The 18052-nt window shown below is 38.0% G+C and overlaps 1 protein-coding gene across 1 annotated transcript in view; it reads left to right on the forward strand.

Annotated features, from left to right (window-relative positions):
- The window catches only part of LOC139722169 (uncharacterized), a 91509-nt gene that overhangs the window by 51791 nt on the left and 21666 nt on the right, over nt 1-18052 (forward strand). Inside the window, exon 2 of the mRNA XM_071633485.1 lies at nt 11673-12568. Coding sequence (XP_071489586.1) covers nt 11673-12568 — 896 coding nt within the window. The remainder of the gene's footprint in view (nt 1-11672; nt 12569-18052) is intronic.

Genomic DNA, 18052 nt, shown 5'->3' on the forward strand with positions numbered 1-18052 from the left:
AGAGACAATGAAATTTGATGCAATATTTGGTACCCAGGGGTACCAAATGAAAATTGGTCATTTTGTTGAATTGCTTTTTTTTTTTCCAGTGCTGTACCCTTGGTTACCCAAAAATGTGTAATAATAATTTTTGGGATCATTATGCACAAAAATGTTTTCTTGTTTGTGATTATGCAACAATTAATGCATGCAAATAATAACTAATTAGATTACGCAAGTTCACATGGAAGGGAAATTGGCATTGGGATCGTCATCGCCTTGCTGATTTATGCTGGCGCTGATGATGAGAAAAATGTCACCATGACAGCATTGCATAACTGTATGATAGTGGACATGAGATGGCGCTACACAATGCCGTACCTCGGGTTACCGCGTGCTGAATCATTTGCAGCTATCAATGATATATGTGATTTTAATGCACAAAAAAATCATAGATTTGCATACTTTCTCTTAAAACTGATACTTGGCATGTCTTTTCACTAAATTACTGAAATTTAAGGTGTTTTAAATAGTGGGTCTTCACATTTTTCACACTTTATGAATTGCTTTGATTTACAAGAAAAGTCATCAATTTCATTTTGCTACAGCCTACGGATTTCACATTCATCTGTTAACTTTTTGTTAAATCATCTGGGAAGATTTGGTCTATGCTTATACTTTGAATAAATTTATGTAAACTGTTATTTGCTTTTCACATTCAACTGGAAAAAACAACAACTTGAATTTACAGTGATGTTTTTTATATCCTTTAATGTATTGAGACTGTGGTAGTATTACCCGTTCAAAGGTAAAAAAAAGTAAATTACACAATGGTGAATAGATACACTAGGTAATACTATGAATCAATATGAAGGTGAAACAAAAAAGACATTGTATATTAAGGCTGAGAATTAAACGTGTGATTACATATCAAAGTGAAGGCTGACAGTATCATGCTAATATTATTTTCATGGTAAATTTTGTAGTTAGACAGACATCAATGAAAATGAGCTGAAGTGATCAGTACAAATAAAAGTTGTGCAAGAGTCAGTTTTACGATAGTCGAATATAATCTCATGCAGAAAGAGAAAGTATGAGGTGACAGAAGTGAGTGTAGGAAAGCGATACAAATGAAGGTAACACAAGGAGATAAAAGAAAAAACAAACAAAAAAAGCAACAAAAACTTTTATTAGCACCATAGAGGTTACAAAGAAATATAAAAATCTATTCTAGGCTCTGTATGTGTGTATGTGTGATTCTCTACTATTGCACACTCATGCTTTGGTCAGAAGTACAGGTTTATATAGTGTTGCTCAGTGCAAAACCAGTGAACCTACAAAACGTAGCATATAGTCGTAGAGCCTTACTAGCTGGCACCTTTCATACATTTTACATGGTTACAGATTGCTATCGGGGGGAAAATGAATAAGGAAAAGAGAGAGAGAGATGTCGATGGAGTCTTGCACAGTCTATGCGGAAATCGCAAATTGGTCAAGCATGTTTACAATGTGGAACGCCGACTCGCTTTGCATGTGGAAATTTTGCCAGACATGAATGTATGCTGGCCGTTAGTAACCGGGGCATCGCACTATACTTGGGGCGCTTCTGTAGGGCTGGGTGCTTCCGACCATGCAGAGAAATTAGAGTAATGACTTCAGCGAGGAGAGAGACGCAGAGAGAAAGAGAGAGAAGAGAAAAACAGAAGGGAAAAAATAAATAAAAAGAAGCGGGGGACGTGTAAAGGGCACATAGTAAAACCAGTTCTCAGATCCCACCTCTTCTCGGCACAGCTATCTTCTTCCGGAGATGCATAAATTGTATGTGGGTCAATTACATTATCAGGTTGTGGCGATACCTTGTCTCAGGTGGGCTCATTTTTCTCCCACTGGTAGACCCATTATGTGTACAGTGACTTAGCCTTGCTTCCAGTCATGATATCCGTTTGGTATCTTCTTCTCCGAAACTCACATTTTCGTGTTGTTGCTCTTCTTTCCGTCTTGATCTCTATATCAGTCTTGAGGAGAGGCTCTTCCTCTTAAGATCTCGATGTCTGCTCATGACTTTCTGTTATAATCAGGTATATTACCAGGGTAGTCTCTATTAAGATTTGTGTATTAAAAGCCTAGGGAACAAGATTCAGTGGTTGCATGGTGTATGGGGGGGGGGGGGGGGGGGGGGGGGGGAGGGGAGGGAGGAGGTATAAGGGGGAAGGGAGGCTAATCAGGTGAAAATGTACCATGAATTGAATTTGCAAAATCAAAGCAATCATGCAGAGTTCAGGCAAACTAGAATGTGCTATGAACAAGGTGTAATGTATATTTGTAGGCCTATACATTGTCACACTCCCCCTGTGACTTTTTATGATTTTTCCAACTCCTTTCTATTCAAAGTTGCATTGATCTGCAGATCTTCTTTCCTCATGTCCGTGTCATATGAATTTCTTTTCAGGATTACAGGGGAATTCCAGACCAGTTATGATTTAGTCTGAGAAGAAAGAGTAAAATTCTACAACCACAAAAGTGAAAAATTGACCAAAATCTGATTAAAAGCAAGGAAGTTATGAAAATTTGAATGTATGCTAATTTTTGCAAAACAGTTCTCTAACAGTTGATATGACTTTGTAAATGACTGAGCTGATGCACTGTCTCACAATTTTCCATTAATTGTGTGCAAAAAAAAATTGACAAAATTGAAGTCTTTGCTGTAAAAGTGTAAAACATTGTTATTCCTGGCTAAATTTCAAAATAATGATCGGTCAGTTGTAGTAGGATTTGAGACTTAAGCATAATTTTGTTTGGACAAAAAACTAGAAATTTCCAAATTTTTATACAACGTTTATTGCAAGTTGTGAGGCGATGACAGTCACATCAACTCCTTACATATTCATATCAATTGTTCAAGAACTGTTTTGGGAAATTTAGCAAAACATCACAATTTCATAACTTTGGTAATCTTTATCTGATCTTGATCAAATTCTGACTGTTGTACTTGTACAATTTTACTCTTTTTCTTTTTAGACATCTTTTAACTGGTCCATAATTTTCCTTGAAGTTTATTCACTCAGCATGAATGGCACATAAGAATACTGTGAAATAGTCATCAACTTGTTTATACATCAAGGTACATTTGATATACAATATGTACATATATTTTGCATGAAGCATGCCTTGTAAATGTCAAAATGTGGCACTCCTGGGGGACAAGGAATTCTGGTATTCATCCAGAACGGCTGCCAAGGTTGGGGGTGGGGGGGGGGGGGGGCAGCCTGCCCAAAATGAGAGTAAAATTGTATGCTCTGTGGTTAGATGAGGTTTTGTCAGCCATGGGCTCTCCTCTGTAATCAGTTTCCACAAAGCTACATTGGAGAATGTGAATAAATGTGTGACCTTGTTGATGTCCTTCTTGAATGTAATGTGTATAAAACTGGATGCATAGATATCTATCACCTTTGGGAGGGTAAAGGGAATAAAGAAATTGATGAGCTAAGCGATCCTTTTACTCCGTTATGAAATGTGAACCTAGATAATAAAAAAAAACTTTTTTCTTTTATTGATTTACTGCAATATCCTTGTTCATAATTACTTAATTGACACACATAGTAGGCCTAATTCATACATGATATCACTATGAAAGTACTGTGAAGCCAAGACATCAAACATGATGTTTCTAAAAACTACTCTTCCTTTGATGTTTGAAATTTCATCTAAAATTCTATGGATCTGAATTTGGTATTCTGCTTTGTATAAAAGCCTCCATATTTAAACACCTCAGACACTAATGTGTAGTTTAACCCATAAACTACTACGTTAGCGTGGCAAGGCTATTGTGAAGGTTGGTCTTACTCAAATATATTCGGGAATTCTCGTAACGAATTTTGTATAGCTTGATATGCAGCACAAACACAGCCAAAGAATCTCAACTGGAGTCGAATATATTACTGATGAGCGTATGCTTCAGTGCACATATTTGCTGACGAGCAATTCTGTTCTAGCAGGCCTATGCTAATCGCAGATTTGGAATGTATCCCATTGGGCAGCGAGTGAAGATTGATGCAATCGTGTCAACCTTCCCATCACAAAGTCTCCCCCACGCTATGGGGTCTTTAACAGTAGGTAGGTTCACACACTGTTCCTGTCGAAAACTATAGTTCTGTCTATGATTAGCTTGTAGTTTAGCACCATGTGGACGCACTCAAAAGTTAGCAATCTTAAATTTAGTCAATGATTAGAACTGCGAGACATCTTAGGGTTTACGCTCTCTCCACAAGTCAGGGTGGTTCCCCACTCATAGTTTCGCTCTGTGTGGACACTATAATCAACAAGTCTGTGAGTAAGCGTGACCCTTGCTTCTCGTTCGCATCCGGGTCAACCTCCAGCTGCGCTATTTGAATGGGCATAAGGTCATCTAGCGAAGACTCTGCACTTCCGGTGTAATCATCAAGTGGAATTTGCTCATAAGTTGTAACTTACAGTTTAGGTGCGCGTGTGAACCTGCGTCGTAAATGCATGAGTGGAGCTAATCATCGACAGTTATGTTTTCAACCTAAACTTCGAGTTTGGCAACTGTGTGTGAATGTAACTAGTGTCAATGAATTTCTCCTGAGATGTAGCTTAAAGGGACTGTACAGTACTGGTTGAGGTAGGGATTCATGTTTTGAACATTCCTAAGTGTGATAATGAAAAGCCTCTTATGAAATATGAAAGAGCATGTAATTCTAAGAAGGATTCAACGTTTATTTGATGAAAATTGGTTTTCAAATGGCTGAGATATCCAAAAAAGTGCTAACAATAAAAGGCGACATGCCCCAACTTTATTAGTATCTCTTTGTTTCACCATGTTTTTGGATATCTCAGCCATTTCAAAACCGATTTTCATCGAATAAACTTTTGATACCCCTTAGAACCGCATGCTCTTTGACATCTCATAGAGTGGTTTCTGAATATCTCACAAACGTTAAAAGCTAAATCTTTACCTCGACCAGAACTGTACACACCCTTTAATTTTGCCGTGATGTCATTTTATTGTAACATGGTAAAGTTTCAGAGCAAATTTGCTATTTGCTTTGAAATTGACTTTTAAAAATGAGAATTACAGACAGGAACTGAAAAGATATATATCAGCTAAATGTGAAGAAGGGCCTGGACAAAGATTGCTCTGTCCAGCTGATTGAGTATAGTTAGTTATATTGTGTTTCATTGATCAATCAGATAAAGTCTGTGCATGTGAGGTGTTATATGAAATGAAGATCAGTGGATTCATGTTAGGAGAGAACAGAAAAAAGTTGTCATGACAAAAATATGCATCAGAATGAATACTAGATTAATTTTAATCTGAAAATTAGTTTTCTGTGAATAAGCAGGAGAAACAGAGGAACAACAGTACTGGTGAGAATTTGAGCAAATTTTGATAAAAACTGAGAAAGTTATGATTTTTTTTTTGTTTTAATCGTGATCAAATTGGTAACTCTGTGATGTGGCATATGTGAGCTCACCTTCCATTTGCCTTTTGCATGAAATTCCAAATCTCTCTTTCTTCATTATCGATGATTATCAGATTACAAACATGTTTGATGCCAAACAGGGCAAAATAGATGCACATTCTCCTGTCTGTACTTCATTTCTTGCTAGTGCAAAAAGTGGCAACAGACCATACTGATGACCTTATAGGAGGCCCTATCTGTACGGCTCCCTGTGAATCCTGCATGCAACCTTATTACTGGAGTCTCCTTCAGTCAGTCACATTAGTGTAAACATCATGTGTTGAATAAACAGTCTGGGCTCTAGCAGTCATCAGTGTACAAACCTGGCTTGCTGCTGCATGTGTAAGTGTCTTCTGCGATCCCCCCTCCCCATTCAATCTACATATTATTAAAGTTCAAAATCCAAATGTGCACTTAGTGTGGTTCCTGCTATGACATAAATCTTTGAACAGCAGACAAGAAATACAATTAAAAGAGTGCATCTGATTTACAAGTTGTTTGATTTCCCCATGCACGTCTGCATCTCCTAAAGATGATGCAGTATTCAGACGTCAAAAAGGTGATGCTGTAAATGTGTACGTGAGGTGAATGTGTGTCACAGAAATATTGAACGAGTAATGTTAATTGTGTCTGGAGTGCGGAAAATATATTCTTTTATGGTTGGCACAACGGGCTCCAAAGTCACACACTATGGAAGGGTGAAGCAGACACATTGTCACATTGTATTTGCCATGTTAGTTCGGGCAAACACAAAAAGAGCTATACATCATTTTGTCTCGTATTCTTCTTCCATTTGTCGAGACAATGTTTACTTGATTGACGGGGGCAGTGGTTAGAATACCTTTGAGTATCTATGTAGAAGGAGTTTGTTTGCATGCCTGCTGTGATGCTGGTGCAAAGATCGTCAGATTGTCTGAAGAACTTTAGGTGATACGCCAGACGTCTCCGACTTCTTGAATTCCAGACAGCCTAGCAGGCTGGCAAATCATTTGTTTGTCTGGACTGCGGGATTCGTGGGTGCTGCGTCAAGTGATCTGAGTCATTTTTTATTCACGGTGTTCCCTCCGCGAGACTTGGGTCAGAGTTGATGTGTAGGTTTCTCACCGGGACGTGCGCCATCGTCAATCAAAGATAGGAATTAATAAATGTGAACATAACAGGGAGAGTTCTGAATTACTCATGTATGAAGGCAGATGAATGGTAGCCAGCAGTCATATATAGTGGAACTTAGAATTTAGCACAAATTTGAAAAAAAAAACTTTTCAAATGGACCAGAAATGTGATGAAATTTACAGTTATGCCTTGTATGGAGGTCATCTGTCATACTACATCCTTTATTTACACTAGATCACTCGAATCTCGTGTGAATGTAACTGTGATTTCTTTTGCACTCATTAACCATTGTGGCATTTCACTGTAAAGTTGTGGACATGCTGTGTGCTTCTTACAGCTGACATTATCAGTGACCACATACTCTGGAACCTCTGAGAAAGAAGGGGACATATACACTGTATATATGTAATACTCATATATGCTGCAGTGCATCAAAGATTTTATAGCTCAACCACAATGTTAACAGCTATGGCTATTGCCACTTTTTCATTTACTTGAACATTTTCCTCTGCTTATTATGAATGTGAGATGTGTCTGTCCATATCATTTTCAGCAACGTAGGAAATTCCTCAGAAAAACTGCAATTTGTTTGTGTCTGATATCATAGGGAACACATAATGCAGGAACTGCTGCACAGGATTTTGATTGGCTAATTGTTTAGAAACATGATGATAATATCGAAATGCAAAACAAGATCACTAGAGTTTTGATGCCACACACTTGCATCTTGGCCCAGTGACTGTTCAACACAAGTGATGTATGGTTTCTACTGTTGTATTTCTGTTAGTAAAACAATGCATATTCACATCCAGTATTGTTTCCAAAGTAAGTTGTTAGTGCCCATATAATAATGTCTCCCCAATTTGTTACCATTATCTAAATTATCATTTGATTAAAAAACTGAATTGAAAGTAAAATAATATTATAGTTTTTCATCAATTAATTCAGAAATTTCATAATTCCTACTTTTAAAAAAAAAGTCATCAATTCTAAAATTATAACAAAACAAGTTTGTTTATTTTTTTTTTGTTCAAGTGCACCAGTATTTTTTCTGCTAGCTTGATTTTTCTCTACTCGTCTTTGTTGACCATGTAGTGAGATGACCATCATATGCCTTATTCAACTCGCAGCCCTACAGTTGTAGCCGCATAGTCAATTTGTGGCAATGCTACCAAGTTAGATTTTAAGGCCATAGAAACATTTCTGCCTGCTTGCTCATAGGTAGTCATATTTCACATTCAAATTTACTTATACATCCTGATAGAAAGGAAGTGTGACAATAATGCATATGAAGTTAGATTGATCTACCCTTTTTTTTCTGTAACTGGGAACTGTAGATGTGAGTTCAATCTTGTACACTGCGCTCAAGAGTTCAGTTTCTACAATGCGGTTTGAAGGTGCAAGAAGACAAGCCCCAAGATGTCAACCACTCTAGTATTGGGGGCTCAAGGGAGCAAGCATTACTTACATTGTATGGGTTGGAAAACAAACCACCCTCCTTTTGTCTCTGCCAAGATGAATTTCAGGTAGGAGCATCGGTGCCCAAAACCCATTGCCTGCTGGCGCGGTGCCACATTTCGCAAATTAATGTCGAGTTCTAGGGCAAAGTGTTACAAAATGCCCGGCATCATGCTGAGGTGTGTCACAATGATATTGTTGTTTGATTTGTGAGTTACATTAAAAAAGTAGAGTTTTGATGTGTTTGGTTACCAAAAGGCGTATCAAAGTTGTTTATTGTTCACTGTCAATACCAGTGAACTTGAGTATCAAGGAAATGCAAAAGCAAAATTTTTTTCTATTTTTTATCATTAAAATATTATTGGGAATATTTTCAAAACACATCTAAAACTCTTTGAAAGTGTATGGACAGGAATAATAGGTGACCATTGCAATATATGTGGGTAGGAATTCTCATGATCATGAAGGAGATGAATCAGTATACACAATAAATAGTCACAAGTATCAAATGCTTCACATGGTGAGACATTTTAATCAAAATATTCAGTCCTGCTTTCTTCCTCCCAAAATCCAATAGATATTTTCCATTTGTGTGCACTCCTTCAAATGAAAGCAACTTTATTATAAAGAATTGCAAATTTGCAAATTGCAAATTTTAGCCAAAGTTCAATGACCTTTGACGTGACAGGACTATTTTGAGTGCATCTCCACTTCATTTTGCATATTTGGCCCAGGTACCAAGATAATTCATAAGTGTTTTTTTTTTTCTTCTTCTTCTTCTTCAATGGTGACAATGAGCTGTGAGAAGGGTGAATGGACAATATAGTGTGTCCTGCACTCTGTAGAGTAAAGGCATACAAATAGAATTGTGAAAGTGTCTAGAAGCAAGACTATTATGTACTGGATGATGCCAACAATAATAATTCAACATTGCATTTTGCCATATGAACCTGCCTGATGCAATAACTAGTAGTCCCTTGTGACCTGATGTCAATGCCCTGTGCATCACTGACGATTCTATCCGGTAGTTTGACATAAAAGTGCTTTTTCCTTTTCATTGTCCCAGCAGTGGGCCAGCCTAGCACAAGTGAGTACCAATAATAGCTAGCAGTAGCTGCACATGAAACTAAAATGAAAGATGGATTATTTAAATCCACTACTATGTTACTTAAATTCTACATTTTAAAAAAAAAAAAAAATCTGTTACAATATTGAGCTCCTAATTTGCCACTTTCAAGCTTAGACATAAGAAAATGATGGCTTTTATGCATTTATGCTTTTAGGTTTCCGACATAAGACTAAAAGGTGATTCAATTGGTCATGCAATGAGTCAGGTGCATTGCTGTCTCAGTGCATAAATTAACTATTGTTGCGCATACTGAAGCCCCTCAGTTACGGCTGATATAGACATTATTAATAACCAGCACCCAAACTGAATCAGTCTATACATTGTAGTTTTAATATTCGCACATGACAACTTTCTAGCCCAATTTGCTTTGTTTGTGAATTGTATTGATGTCAACTAAAATGGAACGTTTTGCTGGGGTTACTACTGCTGGCTAGAACTAGGACTACAATGTGATTCCATAGATGCAAATCTGATGCAATGTCTTGTCCAATTGTAACAACCCCCTTATTTCAAGCCAACAGAAATGTGAGTAGACAGACATCGCATTTAATGATTATTAAGTCTCATCTTGTTGACTCATTACTGTGAAAGTAGACTAATGAACAACAGGTGATGCATTCATGAGCAATTTGGAGTAGGCTGGAATGGTTCCAATGTCATAGTGTCTGCTTTCAAGAGATTTCAGGTCATTTATAATGCAAGCCTTTGAAAAGAGTGAGTGTTTGTGTGTGTGTGTGTGTGAGGGAGAGATGAGAGGAAAAGAGACAGAAAGAGCGGTTTGTAATTCAATCCAAAAATAGTTGAATTTGGAGAGAACACATGTTTTCGAGGTGTTGATTTGTGAGTTGGCCTGTTTTTGCAAATGAATGTGAGAGAGCTGAAGAGGATGTAGCCATTGGCTGAGGAGATTTCATGCTCGAAGTGTACGACCTCAACCACGTTTCTTGCGAATTGAAGTTGACAACCAAGCAGAATGCTTGACCCATTTCGAGGTGTCTGCGTGGCCGCAGCTCTCGAAAAACATCCAAATTTGATTTACCCTGCAAATCGCCGAGTCATTTCGCCACAGAGTACAACAGGAAAACTGTCAGTACTCAATTTAGAGTTTGAATTTGTTAAAGGCACTTTGTGATTGTATGATTATGAAGACATGTATAGGGAATGCTTGTTAAAATTCTGGCTCTACATCTAATAAGTATTGATAACTGAGGAGAGATACTGATGTTGGGGAAGTGTGCGCCACCACAAAATTTAATCATAGAGTTTATGATGCACTACAACAGAAGAAGTTGCTTGAAATCATCGAATGCTGATGAGAGCCAGGTGCTATTTTTGTTGGCAAACCTGTTGAATTCATAAAAATAATCATGAAGAATGTGTTGGGCATTGCATTCTTTAATACCAACTTGAAGTCAACTTGCCTCTTAGAGTAGAAATGAGAAATAAAAGTGCTCACCAACTCTTACTGTATGTCATTTGCTGTTTATTTGCCTTTCTCGAGAGAGAGACATACAATATGTACTAGGGTGGTCTTAATATTTCAAAACCAGCAACGGATGATAAGAACTGCAAAGTTTTCTAATGGCTTTGTTGCAGAAAAGATTCAGTGGAATAGTTTTATTAGTTTGATAGCACAATAGCAGCTGTGATAGCATTTTTGCAAAACTTTCAGGGTGTCTGGAAATTAACAGTGGTAGTTAATACCAGTGTTGAACGTCACATTTTCGTAAATCTTTTCCCTTTAGCCCTCAGATTTGGGACATTTGTAAGATTACGAAAGCATGATCATGTGAGAATGAATGTCGTGCTGACTTAAATGATAATGCCTCGACAATGTGTGTCCAACTTGGTGTTAGTCTTCCCTGTCAGCTTAGTCGTACTGGAATATCATCAGCAAGGACCATCCCAACTTAGTCATCATGAAGAAGTGGTTGCTGAGACTTTTTTTTTTCATTTTTTAGAAACAACTTTCCTTCTTTATAGCAATCTGAAAGATTGAGAAGTCTTTCAACTGCAGCAGTACCTTTTGCTTTGTGAACAGCATAAATGCCTTTCCATATGTGTGCAGCGCAGTCATTAAATTTGTGCTTCCATAATATACTTCATTTTTTTATGGCTTTAATGTAAAGATATAGGAGTGTAAGATAACCATACACACAGACAGACAGACTACCAGATAGACAGACAGACAGACACACACATATAATATACACTACTAAATGTAACATCTTAGTCATCTCAAGCTATGAATTTGTGATGCGTTATGCCAATAGATGTACACGTATGATTCTTTTAGACTGATCTTATGGATATATCAAAACTTCTCTGGAGTGAAGTACTGTCGAGGTCTGCATGCTTTAAACAAAGTGAAAAATTTTCCTTTGAACTTTCCTGACTATAAAAGAAACATGGTCAATGTTTTGTTAACACTGCATAGGACATGTATGTCAGTTGGTGGTCAAGCCTTTAATGAATCCACTTTATTTATGATATCCTCTCCTTCTGACACACAGGATAACCCTAACTGGACACAAGGCCAGGAGATGGAGATAAGCAAAGTGTCGTTGAGCAGGAAGGAGGCTGAACAGATCTCGTGTTCCCACTTGTCAAGTCTGCACAAGGCGACTGCAGTGGGGAGCGATGGCTGCAGTTCAAATGCGTATGTGCAGACCAGTAGTCAACCATTGCTTTCTGGTCATTCAGACTCTCCTTTTCAGGAAGATAGGTCGCATCTTGAAGAGCCAAGTGAAAGTAGCCACGGAGTTCCTCACAGCATGGACGAAGAGATGGCCCTTCTCCTCCGGGACTTTCCCCATGAACTGGATGATGGTGGAGTCTGTGACCACCCTGTAGCACAACCCTTGCGAAGATTGAGCGATCCCTGCCATGGTAATGCTGATCCTCAAGTGGCGTCTGTCTCCAAGGGACGATCTTTATCAGTATCTTCTAGGACAGACCTGTACCACGTTCGAGAAGTTTCTAAAGACACTCCTGGACAACGTAGTGTTTGTCAAGATGGCGAAGACCTCTCTGGCTCCCAGCCTCGATGTGCAATTCAACCTGGCAGCCTCATCTTGCCTTCCCCTTCTCACCACTCACAACCCTCTTTGCTGCCCACAAGTGGACACCGAAGCCCTGAAATGGCCAGACTGGAATCCCTTCCCTACCATTCCACAACTGCATTCCCTTCTCTCCAAGACACGGCAGGTCCGTGCCATGCAGACAACCCTTTGGTGAGGACCTGTGTTGGTCCAGTGCCTTGCTGCCATGGTGAGCTCAAGGAGCGATTCCTGATAGTGAATGAAACCAACACATTTCCTGCTGGGACAGATTCGTTAAAGCTTGCACAGTTACCCCAGCATTATGGAAAGCCTGGCATGGACGGAGTGGCATGCATAAGTCTGAACAGGTAAGCATTTAGTGATTTCTTTCCTAACTTCCACAATCAAGAAATCTTATTTTTCTCTCTGGGTTTGTTCTGTGGGTCAGTCAGCCCCTTGTACTATTTTCCTCCTGCTGTGGTGAAAACATATGTTATCTTAGGTGATTTCAAAATGTGACAATACCAAAAGCAAGTAATTGATTTCTCCGTAGGGTTGCAATGGATTTTCTATAACTTTTAGATGTTGATGAATGCAAAGTTTGTATTAGCCTTCTGTCATCCTTGATGATTACTAGTATAGTGAAGATGGAGAAAATAGATATCAACAGGGGAACTCAAAGAATTTCTTAACAACAGTTGCCCATGTGTGCAATTGTTTTTGTTTCTTTTTTGTTCTTGATTTTTTTTCTTTTTTATGAAAGCTAAATTCATTATTTGTCAGTGATATTTTTTTTTTTCACTATGAAATACTGTATACACCTTATATTTAGTGAGTCTGATTTAGAAAGTTGAATCGGGAATCCCCAACAATTTTGCTAGCCATTAAACTTTGCAATCGTTGAGTGGAGTTTAGTTATATCTATTATTAATTAGTCTACTTCATATGCACGTAGGTAGCCACATTGACCTTTGCCACTGCAATAACAGAATAGCCGAGACTGTGTCTTGACACTGGCATGACCAATGTTTGCTAGGCTGGAAAAAAGAAAACAGAAAAAACCCAAAACATCAATGTGCATGCACATTCACATTCACACATACATACATATCAGCAAAGCACGAAGGCAAATAAAGCATGCTAGTAAAGTGTACTCTGCCTCAATTGCTCAAAGTATGAACAATCATATCAAAATTAGGTTCTGAACTCTCACGGATATTCTATGTCAAGAGAAAGCTAAAATTTGGTTACAATAAAGGATTTTCTTTTTAATTGCATTCTTGAATTTTTGCTCCATGAAAGTCCGCAGAAATTAGTTATCAATTTTCCTGTTGTGACAATGTGTGCCCCTCTAAACTCATTGTTTAGTATAAGTGCAGTCTTATGACACTCTTCATTCCAAGTCAGTGTCTCAGGTTTTATTCAATATTTGAAAAAGAAGAAGAAGAAAAAAAGAAAGAAAGAAATAGACTGTTGTTAATTACTGCTGCTGTAATCTGCATGTGGTGATCTAGATCTTCAGTGAGAATCATGTTGATAGAAGCATGATCTCATTCGCTAGCTTCATGCACGAATCTGTCTCAAGGACAAGATGTTTTGCAAGAAAAGATAGCTCCGGATGCGAATGCGTAGGAGAAGCTTGTTTGTTCTTTTGTTGTGTTGCATTTCTTTATTCCTTCTTTCTTTTTGCCAGTATCAATTCATGCATGATCTCTCTTTCTCTCTGTCTAGTTTTGTTACAAAGGGCTTTTTTGCCAAATCTTTGATAGCATTCATGCATCAGTGCCCATTCTGTTGTGAATACTTTGTAGAAAGTCTTGAAATGTTCACCCTGCTACAGCTATCTTTACTGCAACTGTATGAACATACTGTGCAAATGGCCATCAAAAATTAAAACATTTTTGCACGCAAAAACTTTTTTTGCCTATAGGTACATCTTTAACCAAGTGTTCCTATTCTAGATGAGATAAAGAGAATGAATGTGGTTGGTAAATTTTTGGAGAGAAAGATCAACATTTTACAAAAGAACTGTAATTACAGGAATATGAATGTTCAAAGGAATTCACATTTCCAATGTGATGCCATAACCAGACATGCAACTGATAGTGATCAATTGCTAACATTCAAGTGATGGATCATATTTGTTTTTTGCCTCTATGTTCATATTGGTATTTCAGGGGTCTAGGGCAATTACCCCCGGGCCCTTCCCCTGGCTCTAATCCTAATCCTAACACCCAAACTCCTAACCCTAAACTTAACCCTAACTCTAATCTTACCACTAGCCAGTATTTAGCCGGGGGGGGGGGGGGGGGGGGGTAATTGACCGGATACTGTATTTCAACCCTTGATTTATAAAAGAGATTAAAGTACTGTACGAGCCGAAATTTGTTCGCAACAGATTTTTTTTTTTTTATTTTAGGAATCGACTTTGAACCAAACACACAAAGACAATACGTGCAAATGTAATTTCTCCCCCCCCCCCCCCAAAAAAAAAAACAACAACAAATAAATAGATATAAAAAAAATGATAATCAAGCCATCCAGCTCTGGATTATGCGCAACTATTATTACCGGTGCTGTAGGTCTAGCATTCTGCATGGGCCATGATGTCTGGGGCATAACGACATGCTGCTAGTACGTGCTTTGAATGCAGAACACACTAGACCTACTTGTTTATGTACAGAGAATCACCACGAAAAAAACAAAAACATTTTAGTGCTAGTATTGTTGCTGCTTACTCACTCTTGTTTATTTCGTGAAAGTTGAAGGAATGATTACTAGACCGTCGCGGCAATGAAATAACAGACACTCAAAAATGTCTGACAAGTAGCAATTCACTGAAACATCTGTATGCAAAAATGGCAGCTCGTACAGTATACCCATATAGTGCTATTTTGTGTCATGGTAGTCTCTTATGCTAGGGCTCTGTAGCAATTTATGAATTGTTCTAATTGCATTTAAACAGGATGATTACACAACATGTGGCACAATAGCAGGAAGCCCAAGTAAAACAATATGATCTAATGCAAACTTAATGACAAAATTTTTGGCTCGAGAGTGAAAGTGTGACTTGGATGGGGGGAAAATACTTGAAAGAGGCCTAAACAAACAAATTACTCTGTGTTCAGAAACCGATTCTGTGTGGCACCGCTGCAAGGAGTCTGAATCTGTCACGCCACAGCCATTCATCAGAGCTTAATTGGACATGAAAATCCAAAGCTCACACAAAAAAAATAAAAATAGATCTCGTCCACACGTGATAAGATACAGGCCTTGTTTGTCCAGGGTCTGTCTGGCAGGGATGGGGGGGGGGGTGGATCAATACCTCGTAGGTCATTCATTCATTGCAAGTGTTGTAGAATCAATTACAGATGCCTTTTTCAGTCCAGCTCATTCTCCCCACTAATAATCTATACTGTTGTGTGAGCAGTGTTTTTAATTTGGGGTGAGCTGCATTGTAATTAAAGAGTGCATAACAGCAAAAGCATCATTTTGATGAAGAGAGCATTTTAGGATAAATATGCAATAAAACAAGCAGGTTTCAAATTTATATATATATATATATATATATATATATATATATATATATATATATGTTAAGACATGATGCATATAAATATAGAACAAAGGATATGTCAGTTAATAAGTCTGTCACATGGCATTCCTAAGAAATGCCCCCAAAAAGGAAGTTTGTCAAACTCATATTATATTTGAGGTCTTTAATGATTCTTACAAACGTAAGAATTGCTTTAAAAAATTGCTTTTGACTGAAATATTCATGATCATAAATAGATCTAATGAATTTTTCTGTAATGAAAATGTTATCGATAACTCATCCTTGTAGTATACATGTATATCTTTGCTTCTTTTGCCACATTTGTACATCAATGTCTATATATCTTAACTTCAAAACTTATGGAAGGAAATTAGTTCTACACCGAATGCTTTCACAAAGCTTTAGAGTGATTTGAATTTTGTGTCAGGTAAAGGTGTATAACTTTCTCAACAATATTTTCATCAACACATGCCGATGTTCTTACATCTTGGCGGTGTATAATATGTGGCAGAGGTAGTTCCAAGAGAAAGTGTATCACCTGCTTTTTGTATTGTGGAACCAATCTTCAAACACATCCCGTCTCCTGTCTTGAAATCTATAGAAGATGATGATGTAGTATCCAGACAAGAAGATAGTGTGAGGCAACAGACGGGATACACCATATACCAGAAGCCCTACTTGTCTTGTACAAGCTCTTTACAAATCCTGGGTGTGCCTGGTTTATCTTCACTCAACTGCAGACAAAATAGTCGATGAAAAGTTTGTTGACACTGTGCAGTGCCCAAACCATCTTTGAACACAAAAGGCTGTGATTCTCTGATTCTCATTGTGTCCAATGTCATCAGTAAAGGAAGGATCAGTGTAGATTAAGTGCAATATTTGTATTTTAAATATGAATATAAATACAAATACATAATGGACATAACATGCATGTCTGTATATGCAAATATGGTCCAATCCAGTATGATTTGTGTGTCAGGAAATTAAGATAATATACTATGCTTGTCTGATAGAGAAGGCATACAGTTTTTAATTATGGCTATCTCCATGAGTGTAATTACGGCAGCTTGCAGACAATTCCCACTTGCCTACATATGCCTACAACTTGTGCATAAATACACACATGCAGTCCAGCAGGATGTTTGGACAGAGCGAGTCCACGTTGATTGGGCGGTTGTCTGAGGTCAGGTGCTATTGTGTCTGACTAAGGAGGCCATCTCCATTGATTGGCGCAAGAGCCTGGTGGATTAAGCTCCTGCCCTCCAAATGGGGAGGGCTTCGCCTGGCTTTAGTGTATTGTCTTGTCTGGCAGGTTGTAGCCCAAGGTGTCAGCTGTATAGTCTCCATTCAGACCAATACGCTTTACTGAAATTAAAAAAAAATGTTTTACATGGTCTGACAAGTATCACGTGGAGATGCCCGCATGTTCATGTGCTCAAACATGTGCCATGATTGGTGACTCTGATGAAATCATCACAGGAGTAGAATAACTATCAAACTATGATAGAATATATATATCAAACTATGACATTATTATGTGGACAAATAAGACAGACACCAAAAAAAAAAATGTAGACATGATTTTTAAATCTTCTGTTTGTGATTTTGTTTTTGTTTCCTTTTTCAGAATTCTGTTAGCAGGCTCACACTTCTGGGCATTTACATTGCAAAAAAAAAAAAAAAAAATATGGGAAAATGGAATGGTAGAAAACCTGAATGTTTCAATGTACGTACCATTCACACTGCTAGAAAAACCAGAAAATTAACCGTGTTTTGGCAGGAAATGCACACGTGCAAGAAAAAGAGGAATATTCAGATTTTGGGGAAATAGCGCACTTTGATGCGCAACTTGCCGTTCACTGTCTTTGAATGTAAACAGGTGGGCTGGAGTTTTCCATGAAGGGGGGGGGGGGGGGGGGGGTGGTGATGTATTAACTTGACCAAAAAATGGAATTAGACAGGTGATGCAAGGAATGAGCATGTATACTGGCAAAAAAAAAGGGGGGGGGGGATTAAACTGCAGAGTTAAAAAAAAAAAAAAATCACTTTTGAGGAAGGTTTTTGAATTCCAGTTTTCACTCACATAGGCCTACAGGTAGTTGCCCAGCAACTTCCACTGAAAAGAAATGTGTAGAAAACACACAAAAAAAGTGTGTAAAACATTATGGCTTTTCCTTGGCAATGTAAGCGCCCCTACTATCATGCTCTTTTGCTTTTACTGCCCCCCTCCCAAATTGCAATAGTTTACAGTGTAGTCAGTGGAAGTTGTTACAGCCACAACTTGGATGTTTCAACC

Source organism: Diadema antillarum, unplaced genomic scaffold (genome assembly GCF_040938485.1).
Source record: "Diadema antillarum isolate AM-2024a unplaced genomic scaffold, OU_Dant_1.0 scf00000159, whole genome shotgun sequence".
Classification (NCBI taxonomy): domain Eukaryota; kingdom Metazoa; phylum Echinodermata; class Echinoidea; order Diadematoida; family Diadematidae; genus Diadema; species Diadema antillarum.